The sequence below is a fragment of the Cibotium barometz genome, chromosome 11 (assembly GCF_041138505.1).
Source record: "Cibotium barometz isolate CiBa-2024 chromosome 11, ASM4113850v1, whole genome shotgun sequence".
In the NCBI taxonomy this organism is placed as follows: Eukaryota; Viridiplantae; Streptophyta; class Polypodiopsida; order Cyatheales; family Cibotiaceae; genus Cibotium; species Cibotium barometz.
Window position 1 is genome coordinate 56,838,636 of NC_141056.1, and position 18,679 is coordinate 56,857,314.

The window sequence follows — 18,679 nt, forward strand, 5'->3', positions numbered from 1 at the left end:
ATAACGGTTCTTAATGGTCAACTTGTTCAATCTCTTGTAATTTGTACACATTCTCCAAGTATTGTCCTTCTTTCTCCTAAGCAACAGAGGTGCACCCCAAGGTGATTTACTTGGACGGATCTGGCCCTTCCTCAAATAATCTTCCAGTTGTTTAGCCAACTTATCTTCCTCAGCTTGGCTCATCCTATAAGGTGGAATACTCACAGGATGAGCACCAGGGATCAAGTCAATACGATGATCTACTGCCCGTTCAGGTGGTAAACTCGATGGCAGTTCCTTAGGAAATACATCTTGAAACGAATCAAGTATCTTCTGTAATTCTTTGCTTTCAAGCACACTGAATTCATTTACATCCATGGAAGGGATGAGAAAAGAAGAAAGTGGAATCAATACACAATGGAAAGCGGTATACAAAGAAGAATTCATTATATTTCCAAAATCAATTTGTATTTACAAGAGGTCCTTGAGAGGGATGAATACAATCACCTAAAATACTATACTTGGTGTCCCTATGCTGAAAAGAAAAAATATGACTAGACCAATCTATCTGGACGTCAAGAGTCTTAAACCACTCAATCCCTAATAACAAGTCTACATTTTCCAGATGCATAACATAGCATTCCAGAGTATCTTTGTAGTCCTGAATCTAGATTGGAAGCATCTCCATCCCAAACTTGCCTTCCCGCAGGTAGGGGTACCTCATAGGTATGGTCGCTGAGTGTCGTATCAAGACTCAATTTGTGCACAAGTTTGTAGTTAACAAAATTATGCAAACTGCCAGGGTCTAAAAGAATGTGAATTTTATGGCCATTCACTTCTCCATAAACTTGGAGAAGATCATGCAAGCCAAATACTTTAGAATTGAACAGACAATCAGAACAAGTACTAGGGCGAGAAAGTATAGTATTGACTTACCTGTTAAAGACAACTGGTTAGTTGCCTTTGGCTTGGGTCCTGCGTTTGACTTGTTATCCTTTTGCTTCGGGCACTCATTACGCATGTCTCCTTTTTCTTCGCAGATAAAACAACGTCCTTCCTTCTTGAGCTTTAAAGCCCTAAGGAGTCGTTTCTTCTTCGCTGGTGTCGAACTTGAATTCTTCGAAGGCTGGTCCGAAGACTTGCCTTCAATCGTGTTAGCCATAGGTGCAAAGAACTTTCTTTTATGATTGTTCCCCTGCTCGGTAACGGATTTTGACTTGGAAGAGACCATTGTATCATCATAGATATGAGCTGAATGAATGGCCTCGTCCAATGTTTTACATTTGTTATTTTTAACGTTTAATCGGTACGAGTTTGGTAAACCAGCTACGAAAAATCCCAAAAGAGTAGTGGGATCCATCTTTGTAGCTTTCATCTGCAAGTCACGAAACTTCTGGAGGTAGACCTCATAAGTGAGGTGCTGCGAGGTCATGGTCAAAGCTGAAAACCAGGCAACAACATTGTAATCATCCTCTTTCTTGAGGAATTCTTTCTTGAAAACGTCTTCAAATTGTGCCCAAGTCGTTGGCTTAGGGTTGAGTTCCTTCCACCAAAGCAAAGCTTTGCCGGACAGGAAACCTGCTGCTAACTGTATCTTCTTTCCATCATCATATGGATGAACTGAAAGTGAACTTGCCAATTATGTAGCCAAGTGTCCACGATCTCCTTGGTGCGTTGCTTTTGCTCGCCCTCGAACGGTTCCGGAGTAATGTTGGGGCCTAAAGCTGAAGCCAAAGTATCCATACCCGAGAAAGTAGAGAGGGTAGTGGTCAAGAGAGCAATGGAGTTCTGCAAAGCTTGCATCTGGGCTGCGATTTGTGCCTGACGTTCCGTCGAAGAAGCTTCGAGAGCTACTTTGAACTCTTGGAAATCTGATTTTGACACAAAATCGTCAAAAAGATCGGCATTGGTACCTTCCGTAGCCGGCAAGCCTTCGCGTTCCACGAGGGGCTTCAACTCCGATTCTTGGGTCGACATCGTGAAGAGGGTACGTGGAGAGAGAATTCGATCTTTGCACAATGAAAGTGCGAGCGAACTTGAGAGCTTGAGAGCTTGAAAACTTGAGAGATGTGTGGCAAGAAGCCCACTTGAGGGGGTTTATAAAGGTTTCCTAAAAAAAACTAAAAGCCCCCAAAAGCTATGCTTGGCTTTTTCTTTGCTTTTGTGTTTTTTTCTTGAATATATATATATATATATATACATTCTAAGTTCTAAAAAAAAAACACTTTTAAACCTTGGAGAGGGGGGGGGGGGTTCTTTAATCTATAAAAAATTAAACTAAAAAAAAACGAAAGCTTAAAAAATAACGTGCTTTCCTTGCTTTTTTTCTTTCTCCCCTGGATCAGCGCCGTCGGCGAGCTGTTTTGCAGGCGTCATCCATTAGCCGATGTCGTCGACTGCGGCCGTTGCATGCCTCGCTGCCGGCGCCTGAGTGTGCTTAGGCAGCCTGCGTAGCTTGGGCGCTCCTGCTGTGCTTGGCCTGGGCGCCTGCCTTGCTTGGCTTGGCCTGGGCAGCAGCCCGCCTGGCCTAGGCGCCTACATGGGCCTGGCCTGGGCAGCAGCCCGCCTGCAGGATCGCCAACAAAGACCCGCCAGCCTTCGATAGCCAACGTTAGCTCCTGCCAGCGCACAAACGCTCTCTCTCAATTGTTCATAAAAAGCAAACGTGCTTTTTCTGTTTCTCCCTGCAGTTCATGCGATTGCACAAACAAGACTTCTCTTCCTTGCAAAGCAAGCGACCCTTCTAAGACTACCATCTCCCATCAACATGGGTCTCTGTGATGAAGAAAAACCACATACTATTCTGAAAACAGCAGTATGTACAGAAAAACAGCAAGCTTTTTAATACATACCTTTCTTCGACCTCTTCTTCTCTACCTACCGACTTGCTCGTTCACGAGGTATGCTCTGATACCACTGTCAAATCCCCACGGATCCCCTCGTGATCGATCTTGGTTCGAAACTCGAAACCTGCAAACAAATGAACAAACAAACAACAAGGGGGTGCAGGCCTGACTCACCTCCCAACCATGACAGCCGTGGGCAAGCCCACAGTCTTGGTTGTCCCCACCGAGCCATGAGCTGAGCTAACTAGGATGACGTACCGACCAATCTCCTCCTCGCGACGTCCCATACCGCCACGAAGCTGCCCTCGCCGGCCTCGAGATTGCTGTCGGCCTCGGCTGCATAAAGCAGGTGCACGTCTGCACTAGATCCAGGCTCCAAGACCATAGAGCTCTCACAAACTCGCGAGACTCTCTATATCCCAATAACTAACCTTGGCCACCCTTTTATAGGCTCTTGGCCGGTCATCGAGCGTCCACACTTGGGCGCTCACCCGTCCATACTTGGGTGCTCGCCCGTTAGTATATCCCTAACTCAGCTCGTCAATCAGCCTGCCTAGTTTCAAGCTTCCCCAAGCCTCGAAACTAGTCTTGCGTGCGTGTAGCACACGGTAGATACATACTGTGCACACGACAAGATTTATAGGGGACATCAAGATGAAAGCATGGTAGTCAAATGGAAGATACTTTTGGTTTTGGGATAACTCTTTAGGACAGTGGTTGCCTACCTTTGGTACTGGTAGCATTGTTAGCTTCGAGTTACCCAAATGATCCATTTGCTCCGGATTTGGCTTTTGTGACTAGGAATTGACACTCATGTCATGTTACTGGAGCAGGTCGACCTCTTAGTCGGATTGTCCTTGAGACTATTGGTTTCGACCAATAGAGGGTGTTTCTCTAGTGTTGCGAATGCGACTACTTCTCTTTGAGGTCTTTTTCTTGAGCTCAAGAATGAGCTCTTTTGAGGAAGGGGAGTATGTCATGTGCATGCTAGGGGCAGGCAGATTGGCGAGCTAGAGTGTGATATATTGTGGGCGGACATGTGCTTTTTGGTCCGCTATCGATAGCGTGTGCTTTTTGGGTGTTCCTTCCCTATTTATTGGGGGGAGGGGTACCGGTTGGGCACACACCGATGGATGGGGCATAGGAGTGCAGAGCGCGTGGAGCACGAGCACCATCGCGAAGGAGGCTGTCGTTCTTGGGGGACAACCCTGGGTGGTAGAGTACACTGGATGAGGACGATGGCAGGGCACTCATGAGAGCATGATGGTCTAGCTCGTGGCTCGGCGGGGACAGCCAAGATTGTGAGCCTCGCTCATGGCTGTCATGGTTGGGTGGCGAGTATGCCTGCACCGAGATATGTTTCTTCCGCTTTGCCTTCTAGGGTTAGGGTTATGCTTTGTTTTGCTTTTCATGGCTGTTTTGTAGATTTCCCTCACGGAGAGATCTCGGGATTTGACAAGCCCTAAGGCCAGCCCCAAAGATGGGCTAGCCTTGCAAGGGGTAGCCAACACCCCTAGCCAAGTCTAAAGCCTTGTCGGCAGCCCCTTGTGGACCTGGACAGCAGTCGGCCAGGCCAGACTGTGATCAGCCAGGCTATGCAGCCAATCGGCCAGCAGCCTGACCAGACGAAAAACAACCAACTAAGCATTTAATGCTAGTCGTGGGATTTTCTGCAGGCCGACAGCCTACAGGCAACGGACCAGCATCCAGAAGCCATATAAAAAGGCAAGTCATGTTCAGTCCTAGAAATCAGCAGGTAAAATTTAAAGATTATCAAGCAAAGTCAAGCATGTATGCCTAGGCTTTTGCCTTTGCATACATACAGCCACTCTTGTGCTTTTAGCCCAAGGCAAAGAAGCTCAATCTCTTCAGGAGTATCCAGCAAACCAACCCTCAGTATCGGGCCGGTGTATTCTCTTGAAGATAGCATCACAGTCACCTACAACTTATGCACAGTTCTACGCAGCGGAGGCAGGGAGGGCACACACACGCAATGTGTCACAGATGGCGGTGCAAGGTGGGTGGGTAAGGGAGGCAAAGCGCGTCGCAGATGGCGGTAGCCACTAGCTTGCAACAGAGACGGAGGGTGCGTGCGCAGTGCGTTAGAGATGGCAAGATAGGTTGTTGGGAAAATTCAATGTAAAGAAGTGTATGTGAGTAGGGGCATGTGAAACCCCTTGTATGGATTATGTAAGCAGGGATGTCACCCAATGTGACTGGGCATTCTTATCTTATCTTGTACTTAGGGCTATATTATAGCCACCCCTATGTGAATATACAATAACATTGAGCAAGATGTAGCCCTCAAGGTGTCTCGTGTTTTAGCTTAGGATTGATGCTTTTATAATCTTGCTTATGTCTAATCTCTTGTGTGCTGCCCCTCTCTAATCCATGCAAACCCTAATCTACTCTTCCCCCCTAACTTTAATCCTACAGTGGTATCAGAGCTTGTGAAGCTTCGCGTCCAGACATCGCCGCCGCTTCCGAGTCCATCGCCGCCGTTCAGAGCCTGCCATTGCGTCTCAAAGCTGCCTGCTGCCCCCAGAGCCCGTCGTCGCTAGCCAATTGGGTGGCGCTATTGTGCAAGCACCCACCTCCGTCGGTAGTTGGTCCGAATCTGCTAGACACAGCGGTGGCGCTACTGCTGAGGGGGCCATCCGCCAGCCAGCCTCTTGCCGTGCCACCTCCCCTCAGCCTTTGCTCCGCCTAGTTGGCGTTTGCACCGAGTTCTGCTTGCTTAGCTACTGCCTGCGCCACCTCAGCCTTGTCTGCGATCACTGTCTGCCTACATCTCCAGCTTCGTCTTAGCCTTGTTCTCCTCTCGCAAGCTCAGCTTTGTCTATTTGAGGGGGGAGAGGGAAGATAACGTTCAACTCCCACCCGCATCTTCCTCACAGAAGTACACACATCTTGGGGTTTTTTCGTTATGTTTGTGTATGTATATATATATGTGTGTGTGTGTGTGTGGCTTTTCTGAAATTAGGGCATTCTGTGTCGATTGGACACTCGTCCAATGGCATTAGTGAGAATTAAAGCCATTAAGTTGGGGATTTTCGCATTTCTTCAAAATTGGTAGCCAATTAGGTGATCAATTTTGGGCCTTTTTCCTTTGTTTGCATATTCAGCCATTTAGAAGCCTTTATGTGAAATTTAGGACTTTTTCTTTCTGTCCAAATTTGGGGCTATTTTTGTCAAATTGGGACTTTTCTTGTGCCATTAAGACGTAAGTGTTGATTGGGCATTCAATGTTGGGAATTTTGGAGAATTAAAGCCATTTGTGAAAATTTTGGGGCTTTTCTCATGTTTGGGGTTTTATCATCAGATTTTGCACTTCCTATGAACATTGAGTCAGCCAATTGAAGCCCTTGAACTATGCTTCATAAATTGGGGATTTCCAGCCATTAGGGTTTTCATCAAATTTGGGGTTTTTTTTTGGTGTCCTGTGGGATTTTTATGTCCAATCAGGGATTTCTGTTTGTGTTTGGGGCTTTTATGTTTTGTTTGTGTTTATGCTACATCCAACGGGGTTTTCTTTTTATGCCGTCTACACTTCTAGTTGGTGTTTCCCATTTATGTGTCAGTGATGGAGTAGTCAGTCATTCACACTTGGTTTTAGACACACATTTTGGGTCTACATCCCTCACCTCTCGGTTTCGAGATTCAGTTCGTGGGAGGGTTCCGTTCCTTCATCCTCATCTCGGCTTTGAGGATTCCGTTGAAGACCATGTTGTTGGTGTTTGTTCGTGTGAGAGCTGCCATCATTTCTATCATCAAGCATGATATTCTGCAAGGCCCGTGCAGACCATTTTTAGCTCATGTCTCCTTTCCATTGAGGGAGGGTTTGTTGGAAAAATCAATGCAAAGAAGTGTGTGAGTAGGGGCATGTGAAACATCCCTTGTATGGATTATGTAAACAGGGATGTCACCCGATGTGACTGGGCATCCTTATCTTGTACTTTGGGCTATGGTGGCGGGATAAGGGAGGCAGAGTGCGTCACAGATGGCGATGGTCTCAGCATGCAGCAGAGACAGGGAGGGCATGCATGCAGCATGAGCAGCGCAACACAGATGGTGGCGTCCACCACCGGCATGCAGCATGAACAGCGTGTCACAGATGGCGGTGCCCAGCATGCAGTGCGAATAAGGCAGCCTGTAGCGCGCCCAGACAGGGGGCAAACCCATCTGTGTGCGAAGCGCAATCAGAGGCCAGGAGGCAGAGGGCACACTTACAGATGGTGGCGGTCACCATTGCGCGGTGAAGACAAGGAGGACTTGTGTGCACAGTGCGCGTTACAGATGGCAGTGGCGGCCACTGGTGTGTAGCGTGAACAGCGTGTCATAGATGGTGGCAGCCACCAGCACGCAGGCTCACTGTAGTTCTGTGGCCCTATCTAGAGTCACACCCAAGTGGGGTCTGGTGGGTGGTTGGGCACTCCAGAATTTGTGGCTCGATGAGGCTGTGGGTATGATATCCATGGCTGGTGTGGTGTTCTCTCGTGGTCGGAAACTTGAGAGTTTTGAAAAGAGGTGGAAACTTGCAGCATGCAGAATCTCTTTACATGATACTATTTTCCTAACAGTGTGATTGTATTCTTCGCAGATATAGCATCATCAACTCATGTGTCATTTGCTGATGTGCCTGTATTGGGTAAACAAAAATATTCTGATTACGGAGGTGTGACATTGCTTTCTGTGTTCCCCCCCCCCCCCCCCCCCCCCCCCCCCGGCGGCCCCCCCTCTTCTCCTTTCTCTCTCTTTATGTATATATGTGTGTGTACGTGTGAGCGCCCATGTGTCAATCTCTTGTTACCATTCTGATCACATTCACAAATTATTCTGTCATAGATCCTTGGCCTTTTCTACACGCCTTTATGTATATATATATATATGTGTGTGTGTGTGTGCGTGTGTGCGCATGCCCATATATATGTGTGCATGTGAGGCGCACGTGTCAAGTCTCTTCTTACCATTCTGATCACATTTACAAATTATTCTTTGTCATAGATCCTTGGCCTTTTCTACACGCTGTCTTATCTCCCCCCTCATTCTTTACTGTTTTTAAGAAGAAGAAGATAAGAAGGGAAATTTTCCCGGTCTCCTGGAAATAACTACAGACCTTGGAAATTCCTGCAGTGCTTCAAGGGAAAATAGTATATAGGTTGGGGCCTGCTGCTTTGAAGAGGGACATAAGTAGAGTATGAGGATGCGCTGTCTAGGTCAGCGATATCATTAGAGCACCAATCTGGAAGTTTTTCTTCTGGATCTGGGGCAAGATAGAAGAATTCATTTAATTGACACCATTTGAACACAGTGATACGTCGTTATTGGCTTTGTGTACAGGTCCTTTGAATTTGTGTTTAGTTCCAAAATATGTGCTTCTTGATACTGTTATTTTTATTTCTTTCAGAAACATCCCCTTTGGATCGGCCTGCATCTGCAGATGGGAGGGATCCAGTTTATTCAGGTGATTGTTTTTTTTTTGCCTGTGGGTATGTGTGTGGGTGATCTTGGTTGCATGTGGGTGGGCATGGGAAAACAAGAATGGCATGAAAAGGAGGATACCGTGGGAGTATGTAAATATATGTAGTGCCTTGTGCTGGAATGGGTGTGTTTTAGTGCACATTTTTCTAGCATTGAAAAAGTATTATTTTGCAGACATAGGATTGTCGAATCGCCCACCATCTGCGGATGGAAGCCTATTGCACAAACGAAGGCATCCAGTCTATATGGGTCTGTAATAATGCTTCTGGCCTGAATGCTTTATGCCTGTGGCAGTGATTTGTTATCAAGTTCTTAGTTTGTTTCCATATTAACGATCCTGCAGGTGGTGTTGGGCATGGGACACCTGGCCCAGGACCTGGGACATATGGTCGACTTGAAGACAATTATAATCTTTATCCATCTCTCATGCGGCATGGTATACCCCCTCCAGGCAGTCATGGGATACCTATTGGACCAGGTATGTACCCAGGTGCATCACACCATGGCGGATATTACAGATCTCGAGTTCCTCAGTATGGCAACATGGAGGACAGGGAGACGCTCATGCTGGCTATGGGTGGCAGTCCTGGAGTGTATGGAAGCTATCCTCCTGATTCTGGGCCTCTAGACCATTTTGGCAGGTCTGGGTTTTATGGAATCCAGCATCCTCAATCAGGGTATCCTGAACACCCAGGCCATGGTGCAGTAAGAATTGGGCCTCGACCACATGACATGGATATTATGATGTCTCATGAGCTACCTGTCTTGGGTCGTGGAAGAGACAGAAATCAGGGCCAAAAGTTTGGAGAACAGAGGGATGAATGGGCTGGGAGGGACGGAGGTAATCTTGGCACACCGATAGGTGCTAGCGACACTCGACCGTCCAATTCTATCTCTGGAACTGGTGTTGAGTTGCAAAAGCCTAACACATCCATTACATCATGGGGGCATCAGCCTGGACATCATGCCTGGGGTAGTATTTCTAGTGGTGATATACCTGTAGGCATATACAAAGCAGGGGCCTCATCTTCAATGCATAGACCTGTCACTTTGCTGGAGAAGATGCCTCAAGGGCCAACACTCCAGGGGGAGCCACAAAATAGGCACATGGAAGAAATCAAAGGTAGGGGGCCTGGACATGCTGGAGAGACAATAAACTCACTTTCCTCAAGAAGTTCTGGTTATAACAAGAAGGAAATTTTGAAGAGTGAAATTCAACCCGAAAGTTGCCTGGGTATGATGAATTCAAGGGAGAATCATGTTGCTGGAATGGTTGAGCAGCATATTGACACAAAGGATGCTGCAGGTGCTGCAAAATATGTAGATTCACCTAGTAAAGATGTGCCATCTCAAAAGCAGGAAGACTTGCCATTCCCAGCTGAAAACCTAACCAGAAAAGCAGTGATTGCAAATTCTGAGTCATCAGAAAAATACAGGGAGAGATGGGTTGGAGAAAGTCCCCGGGGTGGTGGTGAGAGGCAGTCTCCCAGTTCAGTTTCTGTTATTGGAAGCGTTGCTGATAGACGAAAGCAGGCTACTGCAACGACAGGAGGAGGACATGAACGTGATAGTCAGGGAGGTGTTCCCAGTGTTAATGAAACTAAAGATTTTCCAAGGCCTGTTCTTGAAACAGCCTCCTCTGCCGTTGGTTCTGTCCAGGTGCTGAGCAAGTTTTCTGGGGTTCAGGTTGCAGGAGCTGAGGCGTCTTCTCAGCTAGGAGAGTCAGCTGGTCAAACATTGAAGACCATAGAAGAGGTTGGAGGTAGCAGGGCTGAACATTCTGGGGAACCATCAAGGATTGTACCTGCTTCAAAGGTGGCTATTCAAACCAACAAGGAAATCCCCAAAGGTGACAGCCAGGAATTGAAGTTTTCAAAGGAGAACACTGACATTCAGATAGTTGATGATGACAGCAAAAGTGAGGTTTTGGGTGCTGCAAAAAGTACTAATTTTAGAAGGAAATTGCCCGTGTCTCGAAAGTCAACAAGAGGAACTAAAAAGGATGGCTTGCCTCTTTCACTACCGAGTGAAAGTAAAGGAACTAGTGGTATTTCAGAGGACTCTTTGTTGTCATGTCAAACCTCTGAAAGGAACAGAGTTAATGGCAGCACCTCATCATGTGCAGGCTTCGCTGCATCTTCTGGTGAAAAGCATAACAGTGCTGTTTCCTCTGGTGTTGAAGCGACCTCTGATGCTGGTCATGCATCAAGTGAAAGTGGGGAAAAGGCTTACACAGATGTTTATTCCAATCGTGTTTCAGGTGCTAATCAAGTGGAGAGCCCCAAACATACAAAAACTGAAGCTTATGAGGACCGTGAAATCACACCAAGGTCCATCTACCCTGTGGTTCAAGCTTGGAAGACCCTTGCTGTCCCATCTTCTCAGGAGGAAGGACAGGTGAAGATATTTCCATATTTTGATCTTATTCATAATTATCTTTATTTAACTTACTGACAGGGAGCCTAATATCAAGCACAATGTTGGTCTTCTGAAGGTGTTCAATGATGATGGCCGGAACAAGAAGGCTAAGGGAAAAGCTCATTCACTGAGGCGTTTTCAGAGAGATCGTCCCCTGCATGAATCACACACCATGGATAAGCAACATGCAAACGAAGGCATGGTTTGGGCACCTGTTAGGACCTCAGCAACTGTAGGTGGTACAAAAGAGGAGACTCAGTTATGCATTCCAAAAGCTGGTTTACTGGAACAAATGCAACAAATATCTGCAGAAGGCAATCATCAAAGACATGCACAGCCTTTGCAGCAGCAGCAGCAGCATCAGCAGCACCCTACAGAAAGCCATAATCAAAGGCATGCACAACAAGTGCAACAGATGCAGTCTGCAGCATGCAGTCACCAAGGACAAGGACAGCAAATGCAACAACAGTCTGCAGCCAGCAGTAGAAAGCAGGGGCAACATATGCAGCATCAGTCTGCAGAAAACAGTCATAGTAAACAGGGACAGCAGATTTTACAGCAGCAGTCTGGAGCAATCGCTCATCAAGTACATGAACAACGGATGCAGCAAGAGCAGTCTACAGCTAGGAGTTACAAAAAACAGGGACAGGAGACACAGAAGCAGCATTCTATAGCAAGCAATCATCTGGAACAGGGACAGCAAATGCAAAGGCAGTTGGCAGCAAGCAACCCTACAGCGCAAAGAGAGGTGCAAATAAAGGGGAGGTGTTTACCAGAGGAGCAACAGGAGAAAACTGGTCGAAGTATTCCTGTTCCGGTGGTTGATAAATCTGAACCTAGAAAGAACAAAGATGAGAACCCTATCTACATCCCGAAGCCTGCTAGGCAACATCAACATCAACGTCAACGGCAAGAGCAAGAGCAAGAGCAAGAGCAAGAGCAACAGCAGCAGTCTGCAGCCAGTAGTAACCAAGGACAGAGGCATTTGCACAAGGGAGAGAGGTCTTTCTCAGAAGATCAAGGGAAACAACATTCTGCAACTTCTGCAATGCCTGTTGCTATTGGACCTGAAGCAAACAAGAATGACAACGAGATCAAGTCTTACGATTCAAAATACAGTAGACAGCAGGAAATTCATTGGCAAGAACCCTTAGCAAGTTGCAATGCAGGAGAGAGACACGTGCACACACGAGAGAGGTCTACAGGGGAGAAGTCGTTTAAAACTTCAACAAGCTCCCTTGTTGCTGGATCTAAAGCAAGCAAAGACAAAGAAGAAACCAAGTCTCACAATCCAAAGCATGTCAGGCATCAGGAGATGCAACAACAGCAGTCTGCAGCAGGCAGTCAACAAGAACATAGATATGTACACACAAGAGAAAGATCTTTGCCAGAGGAGCATTGGAAACCACCAGTGCGAACCCCAGCAGTTCCTGTCGTTATTGGTTTTGAATCGAGTACGAGCAAGGATGAGACAAAGTTTTACATTCCAAAGCATGCTAGACAACGAATGCATCAAAAGCAAGCTGTAACAAGTAGTCATCAAGGGCAGAAGCAGGTTAACAACAGTCAAGAGATCCATCTGCCAGATGAGGAACTTGAGCAGTCTGCTCAAAGCTCAGCATGCACAGTTGTTGAATCAACCAAGAAAAAAGATGAGATTGAGCTATACACCCCGAAGCCTGCTAGACAGCAGCAAATGCAAGAGCAGCAGTATGCAGCAAGAAATCATCATGGGCAGAGAAATGCACGAGAGAGGCCGTTGACAGAGGAGCATTGCCAACAAGTTGTTTGGACTTCATCAGCTCAGGCTGGCACTGGATCTGAAGCAAGCAAAAACAAAGACATGCTTGGCCATGATAGAGGAAACAAGGATGCAATTCAGTCATGTGCTGCAGGGAGCAAAGATGACAGTAAGTTGCATGTTTCATCTGAATCCAGTAAAAACAGAAAAGAGGTCAAATATTATATCCCAAAGCCTGGGAGGCAACCACAGTTGCAACAGCAGCAGTCTGTCCCCAGCGTTGATCAAGGACAGAGACAAGTGCCCATGCAAGAGAGTCACTCACCACAAAAGAAATGGGAAAGATCTGTTCAGACGGCGGCAACCACACCTTTTGTTACTGGGTCTCAATCAGGCAAGAGAAAAGATGAGATTAAGTTGTACACCCCGAAGCCTGTTAGACAACAGCAAAGACAGTCTGTAACAGGTGGTCATGAAGAAGAGAGAGAGATGCAAACAAGAGACTTGTCTTTATCAGAGGAGCAGTGGGGACAGCAGAATGTGGGGAATGATGGAAGGGCCAGAGAATCTGGGCATCCATCTGAACCTCATAAACCTCGACTACCAATAAAATCTCAGCCACCATTGGAAGATGCTGCTATAGGTGATGCTATACCGAGGGCTAGTGAGACAAATGGGAGGGTTTTATATAAGGAGCATCTAAAAGGGAGTTCAAGTCGGGATACTCATCACCAACAGAATGAATCTAGTCAATGGCAACATGATGTTATTGAGAAGCCAACTGTGGCAGAGGCTCAAATATCCAAGCAGAAACAACGTATCCATGTAACAAAGACCGCTGAACTGGCTTCCAATCCAGTTTACAATGGTAGCCCTACGTCAAGCAGGTCCAACTCCACATCAGTTGACGGCCAGAAACGGCGTTACCACTATCAGCCTGTGGCACAACTATCCCAAAATTTCAAGCCACGAGAACAAGAATTTGAGGTGGGATATGAAGGCGAGTCTAACACCAGACAGCTGGATAAGGGGCAGAACAGGCATGAGAGACTTGATGGTCCATCAAGACGTGGCGGGTTTCATGGCTATGGCTACAGAGCTGCAAATCATGCAGGTTGATTGGATGCAAGAAATAAGAAAGGGAAGGCAGGATGGGTTTTGGTGGGAAATCATTTTGGTGAACGTTACTAAAGGAGACCCAAATTGTTCATCTGGAACAGAGTGGTTATGGTGTAGCCCTTCCGAGATCTATGAAAGCTTTTGTGTGATGTGGCTTTGTATTTTGCCATATGTACTGTCATTCGTCCACTTCATTTCCCCAAGTGAATATTTAAAATATGACCTTGACTCCTAATAGAGTTGGGTGTTATTAAAGTCTAGTCAAAAGCGCATGTAAACAACTTAGCATCTTTCTGGAAGCTATTTCTGCCGAGGAGCAATCTTGGCCTAGTTCCAATTACATCGTGATATGGTATTATTGTATGTGCCAACATTAACATGCTTCCATGCTAAAGATTTCGAACTATGACAAACTTTTAAGACTAAGAACATGATATTAATGAAGCTTCTTTGCAACTAATGTAAGCTTTTTGGCTGGGAATTAAGGATTTACATAGATTGCAAAGGTGGTTAGTGTTGTTGGATTTTAGAGGCACCCCGACTAAGAATTACCATTCTTTTTATGTAGCAGAGAGGTCTTAGTCAAATATTTCATCCATCTATTACGTATATATGAAAATGTATTAGTATGAGCCGTGTGGTTGAGACAGCTTATCATGCTGCCCTGCGTTATGTGGGTGTTCAAGCAAGACAAAGCCCCTCAGTAATTAAGATGCTAGAATCTGACACTTGGTAATGAAGGTGTGGCTCATGGAGTCGCAGCTGAGACAACTAGATTAAAAAAGTCAAAGAAATGTTTTTGAGTTTTTTTTTTCCATTTCAGAGATTTTTAAAGGTTATGTGTAGAGGCGCTTGTCCCTCCAAAAAGAACTGATACGGTCCAAAAAGTCGAAATATTAGTAATATTATTTTAAAAGTAGTCAGAATTTTAAAAAAAATTTGAAGAGATTGTGAAAGTCGCAAAAACGGATTTGAAAAATCACACTTCAATTTTACAGAGATACCCAAGACGAAATTGAAATGAAATTGTAAAAACTCTCAAATTGAAATGCAACTTGGGGATTTTCCAACTTTGGAAAGAATACTCAAATCGAAGGTATTCTATGCAGAGAGAGGCGATGAAGAGAGAGAGATATGGCAATGAAGAATTAGATAAGTATATAAGGAACTCTAAGGTATAATTATCTTATTAAAAGATACTATGATTAAATCAGCTAAGGAAATATCCAGCCAAAACGCTTCAAGCTTGTATAAAAATTGGATGAAACAGTAAGAACGAATACGCCTCAGGCTTGTATTGAAATTAGATAAAAGCTTAAGGCTTGTGAAGCACAGTACGCTAAAAATGGTGTTGAAGAGATGTCCCATATATATGGGAAAGGCCAAGGAAGAGATACAAGAGAAAATCAGCCTAATACACAAAGAAAGGCTGGATAAGGATGGACAAGAAAGTAGAGATTACGAGGATGAGTTGATTGAATATAGTCAGATCTGGGAACTGAATTAGCTTAGGACACTGCGGTTATGCTTCTTCAACAAAAGCAAGTTACTTTGTAAATGTTCGACGCTTTATTTTAATACGATTCCCAGCTTCTAAAAAAAAAACGCTTTATTTTAATATAATTTCGCGCTTCTTAAAAAAAATAGATGAAAGATACACGCCTCTCCTAATTAGGAGCATTTATCTTCATTTGCAGCGTGCAAAATTTTTTTTAATGCAAAGAAATTTATATTAAGTATCAAAAAAGATACAGCACCCTAAGGTGAACACTGGAGCTTATGGACTTTCCTAAGCAGTAGATCCACAGTAGCTTTAATCTTCCCTCTCTCCCTAGTCCTTGCTAATACAAGACCTTCTACCACTAGATTCCTTACTCTCCCTATGGAGCTATAGTCACAGCTGGATCCCCTATGCAGTAAAGCATTCCTAGATTCCCATATCTTGCTTAGTATCAAGCCTCTCAGTGTTTGCCACACTTGATATATGGCAGGGTTCATCCTGCCCTTGCATCCAATGACTGCTTGTTTCCAGTTGACCTTGTCATGCACTCCACAATCATCACTGAGGATTCTACTGACTGCTGCCCACACAGGGTACACCTCCTTGCACTCCCAAAAGGCATGCCTCATAGATTCCTTATGGGTTTTGCACCTGGGACAGTAAGGGTTCCCCTGGCTCTACTTGCTGGTTATGCCCCTAACTGGTAGTTTCCTATTCAATATTCTCCACAGGAGTAGGTCTAATCTGCCTGAGCCTGTAGAGCCCCATGTCTGCCTGGCTCTCTGCCTGCAATAATCCACTGTCAGAGTGCAGTTTTCCTTCTTCCAGGCAACAGCTATTCTCATAGCCCATTTCTGTCTAGACACCTTGGGTCTTATGCTTGGGAGGGACCAATACTTGAAGCTAACCCTTGTGGTCACCATTGGGGAGGTGGGCCATTCCCTCCTGATATTACTCAGTACATGAAGCATCAGTCTTTGCTGTACATTGTTAAGTGCATTCCATCTACCAGTAGGGATCAACCATTGTTTAGTAGTGGAGCACCAGATGTCCTTGAACTTTGCCAAACCCTTTGCTTCCAGCCTTTTTGCTACTCTGAGGTTAGCTTCCACTGCTGGGACACCATTTTGCATTGCATCTTTGCAAAGCCATATGCTCTGCTCAAGGGATGAGTCAAACCGAGAACCCATCCATACTGCCTCCTTAGTTGTTGCTTTCCAGCTGTTTACTAGCTTCATGGTGGTAAGGGAGGAGTTCCAGCCCTTTAGCTTGTCAGGGTGCATTAGCTTATCAATCCAGCTTGTATTGAGCCATTGGGAGCCTTTAAGTGAGGCCTGCTCAACTCTCCACTTAATGATCTGTGCCCAAGGTTGTGGGCTGTCCAGTTTGGGAATCCATTTGTTAAGCAGGCCTTGAGCCTTAGCTATGATATCAGGGATCCCCCAGCCCCCTTCCTCCCTAGGAGAGCAGATCTGCTCCCATGAAATAAAGGACCATGACCTCTTATCTGCAAAACTCCAGAGGAATTCTCTGAACTGCATTGCAAGCTTGTTCCAGTCATTACCTGAGAACTTCAGTAGTGTGGCAACATACACAGGAAGTGCCATGAGGATGTGCCTTAGTGCAATGATTCTGCCAGCCAAGCTGAGTCTTAAATGGGCCCTTGCTTTGATTTTCCCTCTGATTCTATCACTAAACCAGGTAAAACATTGGTGGGGAGTCAGCCCCAGCCCTATAGGGCAGCCCAAATATCTGATAATCTTCCCAGGACCCAAGTCCTTCAACCCCAAAGAGGCCAAACAGTCAGCCCTATCAGAGAAGCTCAGTTTAACACACTCTGTTTTGTGAGGGGCAATTTTGGAGCCTGACACAGCACAGAAGTTGTCATACAATTGCATCAATCCCTTGATAGATTCTTCACTGCACTGCACTATGTTGCAATTGTCATCTGCAAAGAGTTGAGTGGAGAAGGGTTGACCTTGGGGCAGCATCAGAGGCTTCAAGGTACCCTTCTGGATCAGTTTGTCTACATTTCTCAACAGAGGGTCAGTTGCTAGGGCAAAGAGCAGGGGGGCCAATGGGCACCCTTGTCTCACAGATCTTGCTAGTTTAAAGCCATCAGACACATACCCATTGATTTGAATCTGTGCACATGCATTGCTGAAAAGTGTCCTGACCATTCCAAGAAACTGCATGCCAAAGCCCATTTTCTCCAAAACTGCTAGTAGGTATTCCCAGCCTACCCTGTCAAATTGTCCCTTTTATTAATGATGGTAGTGTTTCCTTGGAGAAAAGACCAAGGCAAATTGTCCCCTTTTATTAATGATGGTAGTGTTTCCTTGGAGAAAAGACCAAGGCCTTCTCCAACCAAGAGTCACATCTTTTAAATAATTAATTTTTTTAAAAAAAGAATGCTTGATTTTATTACCACAAACATTTTTACTCAAGTATTTTTGGAATTATGTCAGTTAATCAAAAGTGGATAAAATTAAGATGGTATGATGCACACTCATAACCTAGCAATGTGGAAAGGGTCCCTTCAAGCTCCTTAGTACCTGGTCGTCACAAGAATCCTTGGATGTCTGCGTGTAGTGTTACTGCAACTCATTGGTCAAGACTTCAAATTAGGTGTTATAAGCAAAAAAATAAAATAAAATTACAATGTTTAATATACATATTGGCTCCCGCAAGTATTGATCATTCATGTGCAAACTCAAGCGCCAAAAATTGCACATAATTAAATCTGGGAAAAAATTGATTTAACGCACGACTTCTAGCTCCTTTCCCATGTGAGCCTTGCACAAAAAGAAGATATACATTACTATTATGTATGAACATACCAAGGTTCTATGCTCTCTTTCTAACGTGTGATGAAAAAAAAAAAAGACCATACATTAGTGTATACTGGTGAGGTGGCACGAACCTCCTCTTCAATTAATAAACACACGGGAATATACACTTGCTCAACACTTTCAGTGTTGAAAGTCCAACGAATGGTTTTTTTTTTCCAGCACTATGCAATGTAGAACTTCATACTTACATACATGGAGAAAAATGCTATTTATCCATGCTAACTTTCATAATCCCCTTTTTTAAACACATGACTGATCTCTATAATTTGATGAAAAGTAATAGTGTTATTGTATTTTCATACAAATGGATATTCACTTCATTATCGGACTACACTGTTTTTTTTGTGTGTGTGTGTGTGTGTAGCGCTGCATAGCACAAACCTTCATAATTACATTGTCTTTGCTCGATCAGGCTAGTTAATGTATCCCATTGCTTTTCATGGCTTCCAATATTTGAAACGATAATGTCGAGGTAATCGATCAAAGCTCACAAAGTAAAGTCCACGCAGAAAATGGCTCCACACTTTGATGATGATGCAGATTGCTATCGACCAACTTGCACAAAAAGGAGATATACATTAGAAATATTGTCACTTGACATAACTTATTCTGAACCTATAAAAATTCTATGCTCTCGTTCTAATGTGTACGAGAAAGAAAAGACCATACATAGTGTATAGTGGAGAGGAATGAACTACAATAGAAGGCTATAGAGAAAATAATGTTTATTTATAAATTTTAT

The 18,679-nt window shown here is 44.8% G+C and overlaps 1 protein-coding gene across 4 annotated transcripts in view; it reads left to right on the forward strand.

Moving 5' to 3' along the window:
- Positions 1-14,041, forward strand: part of LOC147634367 (uncharacterized) — a 52,742-nt gene extending 38,701 nt beyond the window's left edge. For all 4 annotated transcript variants that reach the window (XM_086805507.1, XM_086805506.1, XM_086805508.1 and 1 more), the window contains 4 exons: positions 8,233-8,289; positions 8,481-8,555; positions 8,650-10,703; positions 10,801-14,041. In XM_086805507.1, coding sequence (XP_086661633.1) covers positions 8,233-8,289; positions 8,481-8,555; positions 8,650-10,703; positions 10,801-13,584 — 4,970 coding nt within the window. In that variant the 3' untranslated portion in view covers positions 13,585-14,041. The remainder of the gene's footprint in view (positions 1-8,232; positions 8,290-8,480; positions 8,556-8,649; positions 10,704-10,800) is intronic.
- The last annotated feature ends 4,638 nt before the right edge of the window (positions 14,042-18,679 follow it).